General features: G+C 46.1%; 1 protein-coding gene across 3 annotated transcripts in view; it reads right to left on the reverse strand.

Annotated features, from left to right (window-relative positions):
* Positions 1 to 17,579, reverse strand: part of KIF15 (kinesin family member 15) — a 288,169-nt gene that overhangs the window by 203,791 nt on the left and 66,799 nt on the right. For all 3 annotated transcript variants that reach the window (XM_033930440.1, XM_033930441.1, XM_033930439.1), the window contains exon 8: positions 1,374 to 1,583. In XM_033930440.1, coding sequence (XP_033786331.1) covers positions 1,374 to 1,583 — 210 coding nt within the window. The remainder of the gene's footprint in view (positions 1 to 1,373; positions 1,584 to 17,579) is intronic.

A 17,579-nucleotide genomic window follows, 5' to 3' on the forward strand; every position in this document is an offset into this window, starting at 1 on the left:
ATAATTTATTTACCTCAGTAGGGAAAAAATAAACCTTTAAAAATTTTGTTTTATTTTTCAATATAGTCCCCTAATAGCTCCATACACTTCATCTACTTTTCCTGCAATGACTTTAATCCCTTTGAAAAGAATTCTTCTCTTTGACCTTCAAACCAGGACGTCACAGCTTCCTTGACGTTTTCATCACTTGAAAACTGCAGTCTACGAAGAGATTTCTTCAAAACTCTGAACAGGAAATAATCCGAGAGAGCCTGGTCAGAACTGTAGAGTGGATGGTTCAGCTGCTGAAACCCACATTCTCAGATGGCAACCTGTGATTATTGTGACACGTGCACCGGCATAATGTCATGAAGAAGCAGCATGCTTACTGAGAGTTTTTCTAGTCTTTTCTCCTTGATTGACTCCCGCAAAACAATCATTATGTTGGCGTAACTCCCCAGTTGTGGTTGTCTTGAGTGGCATGAACTCTAGAAGCAAAAGTCCTTCGTCATCACAGAAGACAGTTGCCATGACTTTGCCTGCAGATTTTTCTGTCTTCCACTGCACTGACTCCATTTTGGACTCAGGATCTCTGTGATAGACCCAAGTCACATTTCCAGTCACCAAATGATGAAAAAAAACCAAACAACCCACTTGTCTTCCCAGAGCATCTCCAAGTTCTCCTGACAGCACTCATGGCCTGACATGGCATCAGCATTCTTGGAACCCAACTTGCACTAAATCTTGGACATGCCCAACTTCTCAAGAATTATTTTCCACACTGTACCTGCCGAAATGCCCATTTCTTCAGCTAGTTGGGAAACCTTAATTTGTCTGTCTGACAAAATTAAATCCTCAACTTTCTTGAATATTTCTGTGGAAGTTGCTTCCACAGGCCCTCCAGTGTTAGGATAAGCTTCAATGGACTCTCTACCCCACTTATACTGCTTGCTCCAAACTTTTACTTTGTAGGATGATGGGGCAGACTTACCATAAACTGCAGTCATGTGTTCATGGATCTCCTTTGGCTTTTTCCCTTTTTTGAGAAACATTTTATCACTGAACAGTGCTCCAAATCTAGCGGTTTCTTACTTGATTCGCAGAAGGACTCTTGACATCCTGTTTCTTGGAATGTTAGACTCGCACCGAGCCGTAACTGTGCATGAGTAACCTTGAGACATGTCACAACATACACAGACTTGTTTCAACACACTCTCTTTCATACTTAGGTAGATAAATTATTGAATGCCCCTCGTATTTGAGCTGTCCCCCCCCCAACCAGGTAGAGACATCTAAACCTTTTTAATAGCTCTGTACACCCAGTCAAAATTTCAATATACCTGATAGTATTTCAAGAGTGAATTTGGGTAGCCCATGTTTGTTTTGAAACTGACCTTTAACCTGACTCCCTCAGTTTGAGTATCTTTTTGTCTCTCTGAACCTGCTAAATCCACCAAGTTGAGTTGTGAAGATCTGATATTAACTATATCATTGTTCTTCTCCATTGATTGTATGGTGACTGTAAAGACTGCATGTGACCTTGAAGATTCTCTGTTCATTGAAGTAGATGCCACACGACGATTTCTCCATCCCATGGATAAGACCTAGGCAGAAAACAAAGGCCACTTGAGAAAGAAGTTACTAACATGTAACAGATTTATTTTATTTGTCACTTTCTATACTGCTTAAACTGACTTGCAGGGCTAAGCAGTTAACAACCTAGAATTATACTACGTAAAACTCCATCATTAGTAGACAGGGATGAGAACATTCATCCAGAAAATGCAAGTATGCCCACAGGAAGAGAAGGGTTCGCTCATTGACAGTTCAAAGCCAGGTCAGGGGGAGAAGGCAGATTCAAAGAGCCAAGTTTTTAAGCAAGATTTAAATGTTTAGATCTTCAAGTCTGTTTCTCTATGCTTTATGAAGAAGTCTGCTAAGCACTGTAGAAGCTGCTCTCTGGATAAGTCGGGAGGCAGAAGAAGAGAGCTGTAAAGCTGCAAAAGAGCAAACACCACCGCCGGAATCAGAGCAGGGCAGGAGGAGAAGGCAGGCGAGAGGGGCAGAGGTGAGAGGTAGCTCCGCCCACCCCTCTGACATCAGCACTTGGATCCGGAGCTCCCCCTTAAAAGGAGAGGGGCCAACAGTGCGCAGCCGTTCGGCGTGCGTCAAAGGCGAGCGTTAAAGGCGCTCACCTTAGCAAGAGCGCCTTTGTGAAGGGCAACCACAGCAGCCACACCAGCACGCAGAACAGAGGGAGACACCAGCAGCCACACCAGCACGCAGAACAGAGGGAGACAACAGCAGCCACACCAGCAAGTAGAACAGAGGGAGACACCAGCAGCCACACCAGCAAGCAGAACAGAGGGAGACACCAGCAGCCACACCAGCAAGCAGAACAGAGGGAGACACCAGCAGCCACACCAGCAAGCAGAACAGAGGGAGACACCAGCAGCCACACCAGCAAGCAGAACAGAGGGAGACACCAGCAGCCTCACCAGCAAGTGAACAGCAATGGAAGCAGAAGATAGAAGCAGGATGTTGAGCTACCCAGTTTTCTGCACCGTTTGCCATATATATGACTACCTCCCCTCTGGGAGGCAGTCTTATGTATGCACTCGATGCGGGGAACTGGAGCACCTGAAGAAACAAGTTAGACTCCTGGAAGGCAGAATACTGGAACTAGAGGCACTTCGAGCAATGGACAACGAGGACAGGGAGGAAGACAACTTCAAGACAGAGGACACCACTGAGGAAGTAGTCTGTGAGTTAGAGAAGTTCATCGAGGAGGCATATAGAGAGGCCGTGGAAAATCACCAACAACAGTGGAACTGCCGAGATACACCCACAGTGAGAGAGGACCACCTGGAAGACACCCACAAGGAAGAAATGGGCGACACAGCAGCAACACCTGGAAACAGCGAAGGGAAACCACAGGAAGATGAGACCGGAGCAAGCCAGCACCAGGATGAGGGAAGATGGAAGTAAACAGAGGACACAGACCTAAGGCTGGAGAGATGGACTTATACCAGGGACATGGACCTGAGGCTGGAGAGACAAGAGAAGACAGAGAGGACAGCGATCATCATTGGGGACTCCATCATCAGGCAAGTCGACAGCCACATAGCAGGAGGAAGACAGGATCAGCTGGTGGCCTACCTACCTGGAGCCAAGATAGAAGACATATTAAGCCGCATCGACAGGATCATCAACAGCGTGAAAGAGGAAGAAACGACGGTAATGATCCATGTGGGAACAAACAACTTGTGCAACAGGAAGTACAACAGGGAACTACTGAAGGATCAGGAAGGAAGCTGAAGTCCAGAACATTGAGGGTTGTGTTCTCGGAGATCCTGCCGGTACCCAGGGCTGATGAGAAAAGGCAGATGGAGCTGCAAGCAATCAACGCGTCTATGAGTCACTGGTGTGAGGAAAAAGGTTTCCACTTCGTGCGCAACTGGACGACGTTCTGGGGGAAGAGCAAGCTATACAGGAAGGACGGACTCCACTTCAGCACAGACGGAACAAGGCTACTTGCAAGCAACATCAAGAGAGGAATTCAGAAGTTTTTAAACTAGGAAGAAGGGGAAAGCCGACAGTTGACCAAGTGAGAGCGTCGATGGTTCGGGAACCGGTATACCCAGAGGATACCGTGCAGGAAGATAGCGGGGAAGACTCACTGGATCTCAGGAAAGACAGATCTAAGGGGACACAAGAGGTAAGGAAATGCAAGAAAAGAGCAAGTCACAATCTCAAATGTATATACATAAACGCAAGGAGCCTAAGGAACAAGATGGGTGAATTAGAAGCTATAACACAAAAGGATAACTTTGACATCATCGGCATCACGGAAACATGGTGGACCGAAGAAAACGTCTGGGACACTGTGCTACCGGATACAAACTATACCGCAGAGACAGAGTGGGTCAAAAAGGTGGAGGTGTCACCCTATATGTCAAAGCAGGAATTGAATCTACTGGAGGGAACACACCTGAAATGACGAATAAATTAGAGTCTCTATGGATCAAAATTCCAGGAGCCAATGGATTGGAAATAAAGATTGGCATCTACTATCGACCCCCAGGGCAGTCTGAAGAAATTAATGGAGAAATGATAGATGAGATCAAGCGTAACTGCAAGGGAGGCAACTCAGTTATCAAGGGTGATTTCAATTATTCGGGAATAGATTGGAACCTAGGAACCTCTGGCTGCGGTAGGGAGACCAAGTTCCTAGATGCTGTGGGCGATTGCTTCCTGGAACAACTTGACAAGGAAAACACGAGAGGAAATACAATTCTGGACTTAATTCTAAATGGACTACGAGGACAGGCGCAAGATGTAGTAGTAGAGGGGACGCTAGGAACCAGTGATCACAATATGATCCACTTCGACCTGGATGCAGAGGTGAAGCATCAATCCAGAATGACGGCCACGGAAATTACAGACCGGTGAGTCTGACCTCGGTACCGGGAAAGATGGTAGAGGTGCTGATAAAAAAACACATCATTGATCACCTCGATGGACACAATCTGATGAGGACCAGTCAGCACGGCTTCAGCAAAGGACGATCTTGCTTGACGAACTTGCTGCACTTCTTCGAGGGAGTAAACAGGCAGATAGACAAGGGTGACCCAGTCAACATTGTATATCTGGATTTTCAGAAGGCGTTCGACAGGTTCCACATGAACGACTACTTTGGAAGATTGCGAGCAATGGAATCGAGGGTGAAATACTCATGTGGATTAAAAACTGGCTGGAGGATAGGAAACAGAGGGTGGGGTAAATGGACAGTACTCGGACTGGAAGAGCGTCACTAGTGGAGTGCCGCAGGGCTCGGTGCTTGGACCCGTGCTCTTCAACATCTTTATAAATGATCTGGACATAGGTACAACGAGCGAGGTGATTAAATTTGCGGACGATACGAAGTTATTCAGAGTAGTGAAGATGCAGGGGGACTGCGAAGATCAGGTTCGAGGAATGGGCATCGACATGGCAGATGAGGTTCAACATGGATAAGTGTAAAGTGATGCATGTCTGTAACAAAAATCTCAGGCATGAATACAGGATGTCCAGGGCAGTACTTGGAGAGACCTCCCAAGAAAGGGACCTGGGCGTTCTGATCGACAAGTTGATGAAGCCGTCTGCACAATGTGCAGCGGCGGCAAAAAGGGCAAACAGAATGCTAGGAATGATAAAGAAGGGGATCACGAATAGATCGGAGAAGGTTATCATACCGCTGTACCGGGACATGGTGCACCCTCACCAGGAGTACTGAGTACAGCACTGGTTGCCGTACATGAAGAAGATGGTTAAGGGATTGGAGGAGCTGCTGTACAACGAAAGATTGGAGAAACTGGGCCTCTTCTCCCTCGAACAGAGGAGATTGAGAGGGGACATGATCGAAACATTCAAGGTACTGAAGAGGATAGACTTAGTAGATAAGGACAGGTTGTTCACCCTCTTCAAGGTAGGGAGAACAAGAGGGCACTCTCTAAAGTTGAAAGGGGATAGATTCCGGATGAACGTAAGGAAGTTCTTCTTCACCCAGAGAGTGGTGGAAAACTGGAACGCTCTTCCAGAGTCTGTCGTAGGGGACAGCACCCTCCAGGGATTCAAGACAGGTTGGACAGGTTCCTGTTGAACAAGAAGTGCGCTGGTAGGGCTAGTCTCAGTTATGATACTTGTCTTTGACCTGGGGGCTGCTGCGTTAGCGGACTGCTGGGCACGATGGACCACTGGTCTGACCCAGTAGTGGCAATTCTTATGTTCATCCAGATTCCAGAAGAATCTAGACCTCGTCAAAATACCCATCTTGGATCCAACAGGACATTTATAGTGGTCTATCCAAACAAGACTGTTTCCAAGCGTGCTAGAAACATTTCACACAGACTAATTTCAAACAGGACCTAAGAGCACACTTTTAAAAATTGATGTAGGGGAGCTATGTCACGTGAACATTTGTAAAATGTCCAGTGAGCCATATGCACTCAGATGTTTCCTGGAGATAGGTCACCAAAAACACATGGGAAGCACCATCTCCGATGGCATCGCCCAACAATTTTCAAGGATATATAGTAAATTCTCGGTGATCTTTGAGCTTGCCCAATGGTTCCTGCACCCACACAGCATGCCCATTTTTGGAATTAAAATTAAAAGTGTTCAACTGCAGAGAGTGAAATAAGAGGGAGTATGATTGGTGAATTGATGTTTTCAGAGAATACCCGCTAAAGGGACTTTTTAAACAAAAAATATATTTAACTGCCTTTCCATAGTACATGCTCAACAATTCAAACAAAATAAAATAATTTCTTTATCTTTAAGATAAAAGCTATTCAAATAAAAAGCAAAATAAATAGGAATTCATAGTTAACTTAAAGGAAAGACTTGCGCAACAAAATTGTAATTGTCTATACACACACACTATAAAGAATACAAAAAAGTATGTGTGTGTGTATATACACACACATACATATATATACACACACATATACATATATATATATATACACACACACACATACATATACATATATATACACACGCACACACATATACATATATATATACACACACACACACATATACATGTATATATATATATATATATATGTATATGTGTGTGTATATATATGTATGTGTGTATATATACACACACACACATATTACATTACATTACATTCGGGATTTCTATTCCGCCATTACCTTGCGGTTCAAGGTATACTATACATATATATACTAGTGTTAAAGCCCGTTACATTAACGGGTGCTAGAAAGCAGCCCCCTTTCCATCTCCCCTTCCAGTTCCTCCCTGACTGTCTCTCCGTGGCCCTTCTGTCTCCCCTCCCCCAAGGAAAGCTGTCTGCCTCCCAGCACACCCCTCCCCCAAAGCAGCCCCCTTTCCCTCTCCCCCTCCAGTTCCTCCGTCTCTCCGTGGCCCCCCTTCTGTCTTCCCCCACCAAGCAAAGCTGTCTGCCTCCCAGCACACCCCTCCCCCAAAGCAGCTCCCTTTCCCTCTCCCCCTCCAGTTCTTCCCTGACTGTCTCTCTGTGGTCCCCCTTCTGTCTTTCCTCCCCCCCCCACCAAGCAAAGCTGTCTGCCTCCCAGCACATCCCTCCTCCAAAGCTGCCCCCTTTCCCTCTCCACCTCCAGTTCTTCCCTGACTGTCTCTCCATGGCCCCCCTTCTGTCTTCCTCCCCAAGCAAAGCTGTCTGCCTCCCATGACACCCCTCCCACAAAACAGCCCCCTTTCCCTCTCCCCCTCCAGTTCCTCCCTGACTGTCTCTCTGTGGCCCACCTTATTTTTTTCTACCTTTTGTCGTCTCTGGTTTCTGCTTTCATTGCCTTTTCACTCTCTTCCAGCCGGTGTCTGCCCTAAGAACATAAGAATTGCCACTGCTGGGTCAGACCAGAGGTCCATCATGACCAGCAGTCCACTCATGCGGCGGCTCTCTGGTCTAAGACCAGCACCCTAACTGAGACTAGCCCTACCACCGCACGTTCTTGTTCAGCAGGAACTTGTCTAACTTTGTCTTGAATCCTTGGAGGGTGTTTTCCTCTATAACAGCCTCTGGAAGAGCGTTCCAGCTTTCTACCACAGAACTTCCTTACGTTTGTATGGAATCTATCCCCTTTCAACTTTAGAGAGTGCCCTCTCGTTTTCCCTGCCTTGCAGAGGGTGAACAACCTGTCCTTAGCTACTAAGTCTATTCCCTTCAGTACCTTGAATGTTTCTATCATGTCCCCTCCCAGCACACCCCTCCCCCAAAGCAGCCCTCTTTCCTTCCCATCTAACCCTCCCTTCCCGCGGTCTGGCCGGCTCCCTTAGTCCCTTGCCACCCCCTTCCCTTCCCGCGGTCCCTACAAATGTCCTGACTCCAGAAGCGGCCGCAGCACTCTAAACACGCTGCTTCGCGGCCTTCTACTGCCCTGATTTGCTCTTCCGTGTCGGGCAAAGCAAATCAGGGCAGTAGAAGGCCCTGAAGCAGCGTGTTTAGAGTGCTGCGGCGGCTGCTGGAATCAGGACGTTTGTCGGGACCGCGGGAAAGGAAGAGGGTCGGCGGGAAGAGACTAAGGGAGCCGGCCAGACCGCGGGAAGGGAGGGTTGGATGGGAGGCTGAACGGGGATTCGGGTATGCCGGGGAGAGGGGCAAAGATGACGCCAACGACCGTTACAATTGGGGCCTTGACTCCCTTAGTTCTGACCAAAGTTATTTTTAAGTTCTAAGCCGTGACAGCGGCTTCTCTCATGATCCCTGCCTTCTCTCATGACGCAGGTGCGGCTCGTGAGAGGAGCCGCCGCCGTGGCTTAGAACTTAAAAATAACTTCGGTCAGAACATTACCTTGGGTTCGGCGATCGGGTCCTGTTTGGTCTGCCGCTGCCTGGAGGAGCTGAAGAGCAGGGAGTCCCACATACAGATTCTCTGCCGGCCACTGTCACAGCTAGGCGCGCATGCGCACTCCTGCGGCCACAGACCTACAGATCATGGAAGCACGCAGTTCAGAGTGCGCATGCGCAGCTAGGGTTTTATTATTAAGATATTCAATTCATATATATTCATTCAATATATATTTTATATTCATTTATATATTTCAATTCATTTATAATCCACCTAAGCTAATAGGTCAAAGATGGCTTATATTATTTTATGGTTACTTTAGTTTATTAGTATATGTTCTATTTTATGTATAAATTTGTATTGTTATTCGATTTCCTTTATTTTTGATCGATATGTGCAATTTATGTATAAGATATATTATTTGAAAAAGTTAAAAAAAAATCAACACAATATTGAGAAATTTACATCAAAATTCTACCACTGATAAATAAGTCATAAGCAATAACATGCCAAATATACAGTACTAGGATTCTTCATTTAGTCATTTTTTAAAATTAAAGGCAGCTTTGAAATGCTAAGAAAAAGAATTGTAAAAGGATTGAAATCTTTATCTGTAAATGGAAATCTGTTCCATACTATGGGCTTGAAAAGAAAAAGGCATAAAAAATGTGCTTATATTGAATGCATTCTACTGTTGGAAAACTAACTGCCTCTTTTACAAAGCCATACTAGTTGCTGCCGTGCGGCAACAGCTTATATTGAATGCATTCTACTGTTGGAAAACTAACTGCCTCTTTTACAAAGCCATACTAGTTGCTGCCGTGCGGCAACAGCTCCAACTTCTACTGTTGGAAAACTAACTGCCTCTTTTACAAAGCCATACTGGTTTCTGCCGTGCGGCAACAGCTCCAAAGCCCTTTAAATCTCTATGGGCTTCGCGCAGGGCAGCCGCTAGCGCGGCTTTGTAAAAGAGGCCCTAAGAGGCTGTAAAGCTAAAGAAAAAAAAAGTGAACCTCTAGCATTAGGGTGAGAAATTAATAGCAATACTCTATAAGTTCGTTCAAGATCTTAAAAATCAAACAGGCAACTTTAAACATTATACCAGAGCATCCCAAACTATTGATCAAGACCCCAAAATGGTGTCACAAAACCTGTCTTTGGAGTCCCAAGCTAGGTGGGCTCTCCATAGGTGCATCATTATTCTGCACCTCAAGGGGAGTTGCAATATTATTTGGTTACAATCATGGAGACATAGCCACAAAAAACCTGAAAAGCACTGCATTACACATACCTGAACAGGCCACCAATGCAGCTGAATCAAAGAGAAGCCCTGTTGTATTTGGAGCAACTGAAAATTAACTTGATAGTAGTGTTTTGTAACTGGAGTTTCTTAATCTAATTGTGGGATTTTAAATCTCTACGATATTGCTCAGGACAGACTGACCAAACCTGTAACACTGGGAATACACTCTTCATAATTAACATGATGTAAATGTGCAGACAGATGACCACTTGCAGAAGTTAAGGTATCAGCTTCCAACCCCATCCCACAATTATATCTTCCTCACCTCCCAAAATTTACCACTTTTCAACACTGTCCTCCACTAAGTATTTAACCCCTTCCCCCCCCCACACACATATATATATACACACTCTGCCAGCATTCACATGCTTTCAACATTCCTTTTCATTCCCTCCCTACATATTTTCACCCAACAGAGCCCCAAGTGATTCTTTCCTTCCCTCTATTGATAGTTGAGTCCCAAAGCCCTAAGAAAATGTCTTCTTCAGGCTGGAGCAAAGAGAAGGAGTAAAGGTGGGAACAGAAGGCTAGAGCAGTTCTTCTCTGCCCTTCACTACTGCTATGTGGACTCCCTGTTCTAGATGCTTCTCTCCTTTTCTACAGTCTTACCAGACTACCACAATGACATGAGAAAGGGGTTGAACAGAAAGCAGGTAACTCTGTTTAATTGATGTGAACCGCCTAGAACTCTTCTGGGTATGGCGGTATACAAGAATAAAGTTATTATTATTATTATTATTATGAAGAAAAAGGAGGTAGGGCAGGGAAGGGAAAGGCAAAAACATGCACTGTGGCACAACAACTTTCCAAAAAGTAATATTGATTGAGAAGCACTGCTATAGCCTTTGTATATAATCTGAAAGGCCCAACAGTTTAAAGTTGTAGGTCAATTATTAATAGAACACCAATTAGAAACATAGAAACATGTTAGCAGATAAAGGTCAAATGCCCATCTAGTCTGCCCATCCGCAGTAACCATTATCTCTCCCTCTCTCTAAAGAGATCCCATGTGCTTATCCCACGCCTTCTTGAATTTAGACACAGTCTCTTACTCTACCATTTCCATAGATTACTCCCAAATCTACCCCCTCTTAACTTCATCCTATGCCCTCTCATTCGAGAGCTTCCTTTAAAATGAAAGAGACTCGACTCATCCACATTGCAGCACTGGCTGTGAATTCTGGATCTAGAAAATAAAAGTTCCTCTGGGTAGCAGTGCGAGGAATATGGCTTCTGCCTTCATGATAGCAATAGGGCTTCGGATTTGCTATCTGAAGTGAGCCAATCCCTAGAAGAACCTTGTAAACTGCCTTGTACGAGTACATCACACCAAACTAATATCTGGGTAGCAGAGAAATCCTGAAGCATCAAACTATCATGCTGAAGATGTCTACAGCCTTTCTATCTAAGAAATTCCCTGCAGTAAAGGAACCTCAACAACATTCAAATAGCCATGAGTATGTGCTCTTCAGCAGACATTATAGAGAATCACTATGCAGTCTCAAAAGTATCATATGTTGAATGGAAAAGATGTATGAAACAACATCAGTTGAAACTGATAAGTGAAAAACAGGGAGGTTGATATAGATTGTACTGTACAAGACACACAAAAAAGGGGACTTGACTTCTAGGTTTTGCCAGTACAGCACACTGCAGTGGGCAGCTAGGTTGGAGCTGTAGAAAGCAGATACCATGAGCAATAGGGCTCTCTTTTCTTTGTTCCACTTCCTCCCTTCCACTATGGCACCTCCATGTATGCACGTGCATACTTCTCCTGCTGATGGAAAGAAAGGAAAGTGGCTATATATGAGGCAGTAGCCTCCTTTCTGCCACCTGATGCTGATTATAATTTGAACCATGTGGTTAAAATTTTGCATTCAATGTCAAAAGAGACAAAAAGAAGAGAATGTAGCCTGATAAACAGCCACCCTCCTTTCCTTCCATTTATGATCCTCACAGAGGCAGGGCCAGGGCTGCAGGAAAAATGGAAGATTAGGTTTCTATCTACGATAATCTTCTCTCTTTTAGTTCCTGGAGGATTCCATAAGTTAGGTGTTCAATCCCAACCCGCATTCCAGGTGTTGCAGAATTCACATCTTTTCAGAACACATGCTGCACTCCCCCTGGTGGTAGAAACAGTTCAGTCCCAAACCCAAGCACATACCTATAAATCCAGGACAAAGAGGGTACAGGGGAGAATCCCCATTAACACAAGTAAATCATCAATTGGTATGCTCTGCAAAATATCAACAAGTAATAACAGGCATAAGGGTAACTCAGAAAACATTGATGAACAATGTAGAACTAACCATGCTGTGTGCAACGAGCACCCCAAGAAAGGCCTTCGACAACGAACATACTCACAGAAATTCCCCACAGGATCTGTCAGCTGGCTGGAAAATCTCCAAGCCTATAAGGAGAGTAACCAAGGCAGGAAGGAGCTTCAGGTTATATCAACAACTGAATGTACAGAGAGGGGGGGGTCATATGGAATCCTCCAAGGACCAACAGAAAGAAGATCATCATAAGTAGAAACCTAATCTTCCATTCTGTTACGTCCCTGGAGGATTCCATACGCTAGGTAACATACCAAAGCCACAGTAACTAGGGAGAAACAGAAGAGCCTGCCCTCAAAACCGAGGTCCTGTAAATGGCATCAGCACAGGCCACCATGTCCACATGGTAAAACTGGGTAAAAGTATGAAGCGATGACCAAGTAGCCACCCTATCAAATATAGCTGAGGATGACCCCAGCGAAGAACAATCAGACAGAATGCCTTCTGCGAGAGGGACCATTCTCCCTGGCCCAGAATCTGTCTGCTCAGGAAATCTGCCTGAATGTTTTCGACGCCAGTCACATGAGCCACTGAGAGTGACAAAAGATGAGCCCACTGAAACAGCATGCGAGCTTCTTGGCCCAAGGGAGTGCTTCTCGTGCCCCCTTGCTTATTGACGTACGCTACCATTGTGGCGTTGTCGGAGAAGACTCAAACCGCTTTTCCTTCCAGAAGAAGCTGGAGAGCAGCGCCAGCCAAATTGCCTGAAACTCTAGATCAGGGGTGCCCAATACATCGATCGCGATCGACCGGTAGCTCAGGAAGGCAACGTGAGTCGATCGCGGAGCCCATCCCGGGCTCCGTGATACACTCGTGTTGCCGTCCTGATCTACCGGGCCGATCAGCCTTCCTCTGTGTTCTCCCTAGGGCCTTTTAGCTGGGCGGTCCGCCCAGCTGTCATCTGCTGCTGCCGCCGCTGCTGAACATTTTTAAAAAACCCAGCTTGGAGATTTCAGCCCGTAGCGAACTTATGCTCCGGGCTCTAACATGTGCGTGCCGGCTTCTCTTCTCTTCCCTCCCAAACCGAAGTTATGTCCGGGGGGGGGGGGGGGAGAAGGGAAGCCAGCATGCACATGTTGAGAGCCCTGAAGCAAGCATTCGCTACGGGCTAAGGCGGGAGACAGGTTAGTGAAGCATTTCCTCTTCTTGCTGCCGGGTCCTACCTACTTTCTGTTTCCGAGAAGGCAGGACCCGGCAGCATTTCCCCCAATAGGTCGATCGCGATGCTAGTCAGCTGAAGCAGGGACAGCTTGGGGTGGCGTTGGCTTTCGGCCCTGTTATTGGTGGCGGTTTGGGTCCTGGTCCCCGATGGCAGTTTGGGTCCTGGTCCCCGATAGCAGTGGCTTGGGGGAGGGCAGGGAGAAAGAAAGAAAAAGGGCAAGCAGGGAGACAGAAGGAAAGAGAAACAGAAAAAAATAAAATGAGGCAGAGAGAAAGAAAGGGCAGGGAGAGAGGAAGGAAAAGTTGTGGGAGGGAATGAGGTCTGGAGGAGAGGAAGCATACAGGCTAAAAGAAGGGAAGAAAGATTGGATGCACAGTCAGAAGAAGAAAGTGCAACCAGAGACTCATGAAATCACCAGACAAGGTAGGAAAAATGATTTTATTTTAAATTTAGTGATCAAAATGTGTCTGAATTTATATCTGCTGTTTATATTTTACACTAAGGTCCCCTTTTACTAAACCGCAATAGAGGTTTTTAGTGCAGGGAGCCTATGAGCGTCGAGAGCAGCGCTGGGCATTCAGCGCAACTCCCTGCGCTAAAAACTGCTATCGTGGTTTAGTAAAAAGGGAGGGGGTATATTTGTTTATTTTTGTATGGTTGTTACTGAGGTGATAGTGCATAGAGTCATCTGCTTTGACCTCTTTGAAAAACCCTGGAATAGGAATGATAATTAACATTTTCTATGCGTACAGTGTGCTTTGTGTTTTTTTTTTAATTTTATTGTTGGTAGATCATTTTGACTTGGTCATTTTAAAAGTAGCTCGCAAGCCCAAAAAGTGTGGGCACCCCTGCTCTAGATGATTGATCAACCAATGTTTCTGATGAGGAGTCCACTGCCCCTGACTGGATCACTCTTCACAGTGAGCACCCCAACCCAACAGACTAACATCTATCATGACAATCATCCACTCTGATATCCAAAGAAGCCTGTCCTGACGGAGAGCCTCCCCCTCAAGCCACCAGCTCAGGCTTCTGCAAGCTAGTTCCATCCAAGGGACCGGCATCTGAAGAGAATGACGCTGCGGAGACCCTGTAGAGAAAGGACTCCTGTAACAGGCGCATGTGAGCTCGGGCCCAGGGAAATGCCTCCAAAGAAGCCTCCATGGACCCCAAAACCTGAAGATACAGCCATGCCATGGGAGCCAGGCAGTTCAAGAGAGCTCTGATCTGCTGTTGAAGTTTCTGCCTGCGTGCCTCGGGAAGAAAAACCCTACCGTTCTTGGTATCGAAGACAAGCCCCAGATACTCCAACATCTGGGAGGGCGTCAAATGCTTCTAACTGAGATACCACTGTCTCCACCGCACTTTCACACTCCAAATGCGATGGAGCACAATCAACCAATTGTTCAGGTAAGGATGAGCTTGGTTCCCCTGCCGCCGGCAGAAGGTCATAACAACTACCATCATCTAGGTGAATATGTGGGGTGCCATCGCGAGACCGAAGGTTAGAGCGGTGAACTGGAAATGTTGTTACAGAAAATGGAAATGCAGAAACCTTCAATGCTCCGGGTAGATTGGAATATGGAGGTAAGCCTCTGTGAGATCCAAGAATGCCAGAAATTCTCCTAAAGAGACAGCTACTATGACCGTGCGCACTGTTTCCATCTGGAAATGGCGAACCCACAAGAAGTGATTGACCGCCTTTAGATCCAGAATGGGCCTCCAGTCTTCTGAAACTTTCTTTGGCACGATGAAGTATAAGGAGTATCTGCCTAAGCCCGATTTGTGTTCTGGTATGGGTTCTATCACTGCAATGTCCAGCAGACGTTGCACGGTAGCACGGACACAGATCTCTTTTTCCAGCCGACCCGCCAGAGAATCTAAAAAGAGCTCCAGAGGCAGGCAAAAGAGATCTATCTTGTGCCCCTCCCAAATGAAACCAGAGTCTACTCCTGATAAAACGGAGATAGGTGACCTCCAATTCGAGGAAGCTCCGACTGGCTCCTTCGTCATTGTGTCTTTTTAAGAGCAGCCGCTGCTTTGGAGTTAGAGGCTTGAGGCTGCCTGGAATTGGAAGAGTTGTATCAAGGGCGGTAGCCCTGAGAGTATCTCAGAGGAAGAACTTGGTGAGCCCTAATGAAACCTGCAGGAGGAATGAAAATTACTACAATCCCCACCCACTGACCAACGAGACCTGTTAATTGGGAGAGACTTAGGACGGCGTTAAGCCACACTGATCATAAGGTCATCCAGGCCTTTACCAAAGAGAAGCTGGCCCTTGAAAGGAAGTTTGCTCAGAGTAGCCTTAGAGAAGGCATCCCCTGCCCAATTACGGATACAAAGAGACCTTGGCAAGAACTTGAATGAGATCATAAAGGGTGTCTACTACATAATCCACCCCATCCATGATCAGCGGTGGACAAGAAGGAATTTCCACAGAAGACACACCTCACAATCTAGAATGACAGGTATGCACTGTAAAGGAAGCGGCTACCGCCACCTTTAGCCCCAAAGTTGTCACTTCAAAAATCTTTTCTAACATAATGTCCATTCTACGATCCTCAGAATTCCTAAGCATCACCCCCCTCACTAGGAAGGGCAGTATGCCGGATCACCTGCCCCACAGCAGAATCCACTTTAGGCTGTTCCAAAACCTGCTGAAATTCCTGAATGGATAAAGCTTCGACATAGCTTTAGATGACTGCAAAGAGCTTACTGGAGAGTCCCACTGTGCATGAAGTAGCCCAAGAAGCTGTGAATGATCAAGAAAAAAAGAAGACAGCACCTTAGAATGGTCCAGGACCAAGATATGAGAAGTGGAAGGAGGATCCAGCTTAAGCTCTTTGAGAACATCCTCAGTGAGAAAGGAAACCAACTATGCTGAAAGAGCCTACGAATCATAGGGTCATCCCCAAAATCCGGACATGCCGGGCGACCATGACTAGTCCCGGCAATGGTATCAGCCAGATTTAAAATAGACACAATATCAGGAGACCGCAGAGGCATCACATCTGAATGGAAACTGACTCAATCGAGGTCCCACACAGCCCGACAAGATGGGCCCTGAACAGGCCTAGACAGCTTCACCACACCCATCTGCCGTGCTGAACGCGCTGGGTCCGTAGAAAACCAACTTTCCAGAGAAGCCGAATAAATTCTGGTGAAGTCACAGCCTGCATCCATGGCAGGGTGCTGTTGAGACCCACCCGCTCCACCAAAGGAGTCCCCAGACTTAGAACACAGGCGTTTTGTGCCAGAAGCCAGTAGAACTGCTGGACAAAATTATTTTCTTAAGTTACAGACCCAGGTCAGCTCCTCAGCCTTGGAGACTGCTGAGGAGGCCAAGTCAGAAGTTCCTGCCCCCTCCCTCTGCATGCTATGGTACAAAGTACACAGACACTGATCCGGTGCCAATCAGGCACAATCACTGCATAAATTCAAGAGATCAAATGCTGGGGAGTACATCCCAAATGATTTTGAGTGAAATCAAGTGGTTTCTGAGGCAGAAAAAAGAAGTTCGAAAAAAAGATCAATTTTTAAATCCAAAATGGCCGCCATCACAAATTCGCGCCAAAATGGCAAAAATAGCAAAAAGTTAAAAAATTAAAAATAGCGATTTGGGGTCTGGAGAGGTGGGGGACCTGAACCTTACCCACAGAAACTGTGAAAAATGTTTTTTTTTAAACATTTTTCAAGCCACTCCTGAAGATCCCATAGAAAATAATGGAATTACTCACAGTTCCTGCAGTGACTTTTGCCTGTCAGCATTTTACAGCAGCTGAGTGGAGATAAAAGGACTTTTCTGTCTCAGAACAGGTCCAAATGGCCAGGAATGAAGATCTTCTGACTGTCAGCTGGCCAGAAACTGACCCCCAAACTCAGCCCCCATGGATCTTCTGCCATGCAGTTGGGGCGGGAAAGGCAGCCTATGCCTGAAACCCTAGTGGGTTTCTGTCCAGATGCATATAGCCTGTGCTAGAAACCTGTGACTGTGGGATTACCAGCCAGCAAACTCCATGGGAGGGACCCTGGATACTTCCAGAAGGTGGCGCACAGAAGGCTGACATCAGAGGTTTCTGTGAAGCTGCAGTCCGGCTCTGCAGGACTGCATCCTTTTCTCTGACAGTGGACCACCGGGGAGGGGTCTCAAGGCACTTAAAGCAAACTTTACTTGAAGCAAACTTTAAGTTAAAAAAAAATAAGAAACAGACACAGAGCAACAGCAGAAATTTCTGCATATGTTCTGAAAATACATGAATTCTGCAACACCCAGACTGCGAGTTGGGATTGAACACGTAACAGAAGGGAGATTGTTTGTCTGCTATGAAGGTTGGTGGAAGGAGAATGTGCTGGGTGTCTGTTACAGGAAGCAGGAAAGAAAGCCAAAATATCTGTGTGCTCATGTACAGGAGCTGGGAAAATATGTGCAGGTGGAGGAGATTTAATTATGGGGGATTGATAA

Source organism: Geotrypetes seraphini, chromosome 2, assembly GCF_902459505.1.
Source record: "Geotrypetes seraphini chromosome 2, aGeoSer1.1, whole genome shotgun sequence".
NCBI classification, from domain to species: domain Eukaryota; kingdom Metazoa; phylum Chordata; class Amphibia; order Gymnophiona; family Dermophiidae; genus Geotrypetes; species Geotrypetes seraphini.